Raw genomic sequence first — 8,083 nt, 5'->3', positions numbered from 1 at the left:
CAGGAGTGCACCACCATGCCCAGCTAATTTTTGTATTTTTAGTAGTGACAGGGTTTCACTATGTTGGTCAGGATGGTGTCGATCTCCTGATCTCGTGATCCACCTGCCTCAGCCTCCCAAAGTGCTAGGATTACAGGTGTGAACCACCGCGCCCAGCCGCTATAAACATTTTCTGTACTTTATAACAGAAGATAGGAAATTTAGAGATAAATAATTCCATGGCTATTCACCATACAATTTAGACTCCACCTATGTAAAAGATTGTGTTGCTTTTGAGTAAGATGACAAGAAGCCCTTAGTTTTGCTATCCTGCCTTACTGACAATAATTACAAGAAATTCTTAGACATATAAAAATGTAATATATATGAAACATTGCATTATACATTTATGCATCCATTTTTTCCTTCATCTACACACCTGTGAAAGCCCAGAGATATTGCTGTGTCCAGGGCCGCCTTCCTTCTCACTCCGGCTAAACAAGAAAACACTAGGTGGTCAGATTTGGAGGGCTTTACTTCATTGTACTTCTCTTTGAAGTCTCTTGGGTTCATCTGTAGAGCTTCACCTACCTCATCCACTGAAAGAAAATGTTAAGAATTTCAATTAGATTTTAGATATAGTAAATTATTTAATGTTTTTTAATAATTTAAGACACATGTCATTTACATGGTATTATTGATAGACCCAGAAATTTTTCGATACTCCAGAATTCCCCATGTCTCTGTAACATCAATTAACATAATATTTTTAGAATTCAACAGGTTTTCAAGTTCCTTATAAGTGACATCATTAGAAATAGCAGTATAAAAATTGTGGTGGTTTCCCATTATTTACTTCAAACCTGGAAAAAATAAAACAATTAAGGCAACTTCTAAGTGATATCACTATTAATAGCTGGAAATAATAGGTTAAACGAATTTCCCCCCGTTCCAGTCAGTTAACTATCGTCAATTTTTTTGCTTTAATAAACAATGTATTCTAGGTATGTATTTTGCACAGTGACATAATAAATATATATTTGGTCTCTGCTCCTGGTTCCTGATACAAGAGGTCCTAAAACCCTTATAATTTCCTGAGTGATGGTGGTGGGGGGGGTGCTGGGAGCATCTTTTGTTTTAATCTATTTTGTTTTGTACTCCACTTCCTGACACAGAGCTCCCAAATCCCTTGGAATTTCCTGGGTGATAGATTCTTTCGTTCTAATGAAGTGACTCTTGGTAGGTTCATGGATAGCTTCAGGATGGGGGCTGGTCACCAGAAAGACCCAACTGTGATTAGGAGCTTGGAACTCAGCCCCATTCTCATCCTCCAGGAGGTAAGAGCAGCTGGAGACTGAGTTAATAACTGATGACTACATGATGAAGTTTCCATAAATATCTCTAATGGGGTTCAGAGAGCTTCTGGTTGGTGAACACATTTAAGTGCTGGGAGGATAAAACGCCCCAACTCTATAGGGACAGAAGCTCCTGTGCATGGGACCCTTCTAGACTTCCCACTGTGTACCTCTTCATCTGGCTGTTTATCTGTATTTTTTATTATATTCTTTCAAATAAATCAATAAACTTGTTTCTCTGACTTCTTTGAGCAGTTCTAGCAAAGTATCAAACCCAAGGAAGGGGTCAAGGGAACCCCCAATTTACAGCTAGTTGGTCAGAAGAGTGGGAGACCTGGACTTGTGACTGGCATCTGAGGTAGGGGCAGTCTTGTGGGACTGAACCCTTAGCCTGTGGGGTCTGTGCTAACTCTGGGTAGTTAGTTCAAAATAAAATTTTAGAACATCCAGTTAGTGTCCATAGAGAATTGGAGAATTACTTGGTTTTAGAAAACCCACACATCTCCCACACATCTGATATCAAAAGTGTTGTGAAAGTACAGAAAAGAATTTTTCAGCCAGGCATGGTGGCTTATGCCTGTAATCCCAGCACTTTGGGAGGCTGAGGGAGGAGGATCTCTTCAGCCCGGGAGGTGGGGTTGCAGTGAACTGAGATCACATCACTGCACTCCAGCCTGGAGGACACAGTGAGAACCTATCTCAAAAAAGGCGGCCAGGTGTGGTGGCTCATGCCTGTAATCCCAGCATTTTGGGAGGCCAAGGGGGTGGGGGTGGATCACCTGAGGTCAGGAGTTCAAGACCAGCCTGACCAACATGGTGAAACCCCGTCTCAACTAAAATTACACAAATTAGGTGTGGTGGCAGGTGCCTGTAATCCCAGCTACTTGGGAGACTGAGGCAGGAGAATCGCTTGAACCTGGGAGGTGGAGGTTGCAGTGAGCCAAGATTGTGCCATTGCTCTCCAGCTTGGGCGACAACAACAAAACTCCGTCTCAAAAAAGAGGAGGAGTTTTTCCATGTATGCATGTACCCCCTGACTGTGAGCATCAGGATGCAGCCTGTGCTGCCCTGAATGTTTGATATTGGCCTTGTGTCAGTTCCATATTCTGCTCTTTCTAAGCCCCTTAATTGGTGGGAGCTTGTAAATACACATTCAGCATCTGGTAACTGAATTATGGAAATAATTTGTAAATCTTAATCTAAGTTACAATATTAAGAAAATTTTTATTTCATTTCCCCTTGCAAGCAAAGATATTAAGACATAGATTAGATGGGGACTTTACACTTTATACTACAATTGTAAGTACTTAATGGCACTGTTTCTTTTTTTTTTGAGATGGAGTCTGGCTCTGTCACCAGGCTGAAGTGCAATGGCGCAATCTCGGCTCACTGCAACCTCCACCTCTCGGGTTCAAGCAATTCTCCTGCCTCAGCCTCCTGAGTAGCTGGGACTACAGGTGTGCGCCACCATGCCCAGCTAATTTTTGTATTTTTAGTAGAGACGGGGTTTCACCATGTTGGTCAGGATGGTCTTGATCTCTTGACCTTGCGATCTGCCGCCTTAGCCTCCCAAAGTGCTGGGATTACAGGCGTGAGCCACTGCACCCCGCCTGGCACTGTTTCTATCTCTTAAATATAGTCGCCTTTTTGTATCTGAAGGGGATTGGTTCCAGTACTCCCTTAGATACCAAAGTCTGTGGATGCTCAAGTCCCTTATATGAAATGGCATAGCATTTGCATATAAGTTATGCTCATCTCCCATGTACTTTAAATCATCTTGTTTACTTATAATCCTTAGTACAATGTAAATGCTACGTAAGTAGTTGTTATATTGTATTTTTGGGGGTTTTTGTTGTTGTTGTTGTTGTATTGTTATTTTGGGTTTTTCTTCCTGAATATTTTCTCTCTAGTTGACTTGAATCCTCTGGTGTTGAACCTGCAGATACAGAGTGCCAACATATTGTTACATAATATGGTATTGTAATATAATATTGTAACATAATATAACAATTGTAACATAATATGGTATTGGAACCCATAAAATAAATCCATGGGTCCATACTGACATAAGGATATAATTGAATAAATAAATTGGGAGAAGGGATTATCTTCCTTATATGGGAATTTCCAACTAATAAATATAGAAGGAATGATGGGAACAGAAAATCATTAGGCAAACACTCCAGTAATAATTGTTGCAGATAAAAACCATTGATAGATACAGATCTAGTGGGTGAAAGTGTGATGAGAAATGAGGTAATATCTTTCGATGAGATACTTACTAATTACAAAGGGAGAAACCTGAAAGATACCACTTTAACTAGTTATTCAAATATAACTCACTAGTAATAAGATATGTTGACAACATGTGCCTCCTGATACGAGGCCCTGAGAAGAACACACAATATCACTTCCTTAGTATTCTTGCAAAAAAAATTCATGTCCTGAATCTAATTAGAAGAAAGCCTCAGACAAAAAATCTACAAAATAACTAGTACCCTTTTTAAAAGTGTCAATGTCAAGAAAGATTGAAGTCTGTGGAATAGTTAAGAGTATTATATCAATATTAATTTCCTGATTTCAATAATTGCGCTACGTAAGATGTTCATACTATGTGAAGTTGGTAAGAATAAAGGAAACTGTTTTACTTTTGCAACTTTTCTACAGGTCTAAAATTATTTTTTTAAAAGAATATCCAAAAGATTTTTAAAATAACAAAAAAAGTAATAATGTTCGTATTTCACAACAAAATGACCACTGTAAGAAAGGTAAATAAGGCCAGGCACAGTGGCTCATGCCTGTAATCCTAACACTTTGGGAGGCTGAAGTGGGAGGATCACCTGAGTCCAGGAGTTGGAGACAGCCTGGGCAACACAGTGAGACTCCATCTCTACTAAAAGTCTTTTTAAAAAATTAGCCAGATGCGATGGCACAAGCCTGTAGTTCCAGTACTAGGGAAGCTGAGGCAGGACGATCGTTTGAGCCCACGAGGTGGAGGCTGCAGTGGGGCTGTGACGGTACCACTGTACTCCACCAGCCTAAGTGACAGGCTGAGACTGTCTCAAAAAAAAAAAAAAAAAAAAAGTAAAAAAGGTAAATTATACAAGTATGCTTCAAATTTTATTTAAAGTATTAAATATAGTAAAATTGATTTAAGTAGTGTAGAGCTGGTATAACAAAAGGTTTAAAAGTCTGAGTCCAGAAAAGAGACTTACAATATACTTTATACGAGAATTTGGTATCTGCTAACAGTGACATTGCAAATTAATAAGGAAATGACATTATATTCAATAAACAGGCCAACTAAGTAGGAGAAAACACTAAGCAGGCTGTTACCTCATTCCTTATGCTTAAATTCCAAATATAAACCTAAAATAATATTATTATTATTATTTTTTTTTCTTTGAGATGGAGTCTCTCTGTCGCCCAGGCTGGAGTGCAGTGGTGTGATCTCGGCTCACTGCAACCTCCACCTCCCGGGTTCACGCCATTCTCCTGCCTCAGCCTCCCAAGTAGCTGGGACTACAGGCACCCGCCACCATGGCCAGCTAATTTTATGTATTTTTAGTAGAGACGGGGTTTCATCTTGTTAGCCAAGATGGTCTTAATCTCCTGACCTCATGATCCACCCACCTTGGCCTCCCAAAGTGCTGGGATTACAGGTGTGAGCCACAGCACCCAGCCCTAAAATCTAATATCCTAAAAGTACTCATAGAAAACATGAGTAGATAATTTCAGTCTTAAGATAGGAAGGCTATTCTAAACATGACAAAACTCAGAAATCATAAAGGTTTGATCTCATAAAAATGCTAAATTTATATATGGAAAAAGAACAATGAACACTTTGAATACAAGTAACAGGAAGAAAATTCTTGTGACATAGAAAAAAACCAAAAGATTAGTGTCAATAAAAGAGAGTTCATACAAATAACTAGGAAAAAGAAAAAAAATTCCCATAGAAAAATGGTCAAAATATATGAACATGGAATTGACATGAGAAATATAAACAGCCAATAAAATGTGAAAAGGTGCCCGATCTCACTACTAATTAAGGAAATACAAGATATAAACAAAATTTTGTTATTTTGTCAGGTTTGTAAAAATTAGAAGAATTTATAATATCAAATATTGGTGAGGGAAAGAGGAAACGGGTACTTTCCTACATTGCTGGTAGTGTATAATGTTACAAACTTTTGAAGGGAAATTTAGCTGTAATAACATTGTAAGTATGCATATCCTTTTTACCTCACAATTTTAGTTTTAGGAATCTATCCTACAGGAATCTTAGTATGAGTTAATACAGATGTGTATATATATGTAATTATGTTTGTGGGTAGCATTCTTTGTAACATTGGAAAACTACAATAAGCTGGAAGTTCAATAAGGCAACTGTTGTAAGTGGTACATTTATACAATGGGATATGCATCATTTAATATAAGTTGTCCAAAAGAGTATTGAATTTAAAAAACTAGTTGTTGAACATTGTGTATAAACCTAAGGTTCCCAAACATTCTGGATTTACAATGCTCTTAATGCCTTGGTAATTTTTTGCAGGGCTCATAGGCCAAAAGAAATGAACAGCAGTTCCATGTATTAAGTAGTTAAGAAAAGCCAAAAGTAAGTTACAAAAAAAGCATATCTTCTTATAAAAAATAGACACTCTTTTGTTTTATTTCTTTTTTTTTTTAGACTAGTCAAGTGCAGTAGTGAAAAGGAGGGAAAGAGTAGAACAAGTTCGATCTGTAACTGACTGGACAATGAATTGAGGTAACTCACTACCTTCAGACCAGCCATACTTTTCTATTTTCATCTGTCATTTTCATGGCTAGCAAAGTAACATACAAATGGACAAATAGCTATAAAGGTTTAAACGAACAGGTTTCCAGCTATTCCACTCCCATGTATATGCTCAAATGAAAACAGGGACTCAAACAAATACTTGTACACTAATGCTCATATGTATTCACAATAACCAAAAGGTAGAAATGACCCAAGTGTTCATCAACAGATTATGGATAAATAAAATGTGATGTATACATAAAATGGAATATTAGTCATAAAAATGAATGAAGTACTGACACGTACTACAATACGGATGCACCCTGAAAACATGCTGAATGAAGCCAGACACAAAAGGACAAATATTATATGATTCCATTTATACGAAATATTTAGAACAGGCAAATTCATAGAGACAGAAAGTAGGTTAGAGGTTGTCAGGAGTTGTGGTGAGTTTGTTTGGGGTGATGAAAATTTTGGTACTGAAATAAAAAGTGTCAGTGGTTGCACAACACTGTGAATATAATTAATGCTACTGAATTGTACATTCAAAATAGTTAAAATCACATTTTATACATATTTTACCACAATAAACAAAACTTAAAAATACAGGTTTCCTCGCCCCCTTCAGATCTGAAAAGTTGATTCACTGTGTCTATAAGATGAGATCTTAACCTAGAATCAAACTATTTCTCATCCAGCTAGCTGTTTTCTGAATTCCCAGAATATAAAGAGCCAGCAGGCTGAATTAATAATGCTCATTACTGCTCATTGTTAGGAACTGGAAAACTATGGTAATTTTATAATTTATGTTAAACTCAAGATTCTGGCTCTTAGCCACTGTGAAAGATAGTGACAGCAAGTAACTTCTTTAACTGGATCAAAGATAGTTATGTTTTTCTTGTAGTCATCTAACTGATATTTAACTTTCTATAATTCAATTGTGCTCCTATTGGGAGGTGGAGGATGGGGGAAATAACCAGTGAACACTAGCTTTCTTGCCTTTCCACTCAGTGAGCAAAAGCCTGAAGCAAGCCTATTTGTTTGATGAGTCTCAGCTCCCCCAAGCCTCTCATGATATGAGCCTCTATTCCACACTAATTATTTAAAGCCAACAGTGAGTGTTTTTATGTACAGCATGTGCTCCACTTGCAAATCAACCACTTGATCTTGTGCTCAAAGAAACACTAATCTGTTCCTGTACTGAAGAAAAACTGGCTATTTAGGATTTACTGAGAGATGATGTGTGGTTCTCTAGAGGAAAGATTTTCAAGAGTAATACAGACTGCACCTGATTTTCACATTTTCAGCCTAACCTTTGAATAACCTCCAGTTTTACAGTTTCCACATTAGTAAACCTAATGTCACCTGGATATTCACTGCGGCATTACAACACAGGATAGAATCCAAGCTCCTTAGTATGTTCCTTAATGCCTTTCAACAACCCCTTACCAGCAGTTTACCAAGCCCACTCCTCCCCCCATTTCTCCTTTTAGGCCCCAATTGCCCTATCCTCCAGCTACATCAAAAGTATATGTGTGCTCCTGGTCGGGCGTAGTGGCTCACGCCTGTAATCCCAGCACTTCGGGAGGCCGAGGAGGGCAGATCACGAGGTCAGGAGTTTGAGACCAGCCTGACCAACATGGTGAAACCCCCGTCTCTACTGAAAATACAAAAATTAGCTGGGCGTGGTGACACGTGCCTGTATTCCCAGCTACTCAGGAGGCTGAGGTAGGAGAATTGAACCCGTGAGGCAGAGGTTGCAGTGAATGGAGATTGTGCCACTGTACTCCAGCCTGGGTAACAGAGCAAGACTCCATCTAAGAAAAAAAAAAAAAAAAAAAAAGTATATGTGTGCTCTAAATACAGTTTTATAATGAAAAGAGGAGGGATTTTAGAGTCAGATAAACCTACATTCACATTCTGGCTTACCCACTTACCCCTGTAACCCTACAGAAATTACTTAAAA

General features: G+C 38.2%; 1 protein-coding gene across 1 annotated transcript; it reads right to left on the bottom strand.

Moving 5' to 3' along the window:
• Positions 1-305: 305 nt before the first annotated feature.
• TSTD3 (thiosulfate sulfurtransferase (rhodanese)-like domain containing 3) lies at positions 306-6,145 on the bottom strand. The gene is given in 3 exon segments (XM_011973672.1): positions 306-578; positions 657-842; positions 6,115-6,145. Coding segments are annotated over 3 exon segments (417 nt in total). The 3' UTR covers positions 306-378.
• Positions 6,146-8,083: the final 1,938 nt, after the last annotated feature.

Source organism: Mandrillus leucophaeus, unplaced genomic scaffold (genome assembly GCF_000951045.1).
Source record: "Mandrillus leucophaeus isolate KB7577 unplaced genomic scaffold, Mleu.le_1.0 Scaffold1392, whole genome shotgun sequence".
Taxonomy (NCBI): domain Eukaryota; kingdom Metazoa; phylum Chordata; class Mammalia; order Primates; family Cercopithecidae; genus Mandrillus; species Mandrillus leucophaeus.
This window is presented reverse-complemented; position numbering and strand designations above follow the sequence as displayed.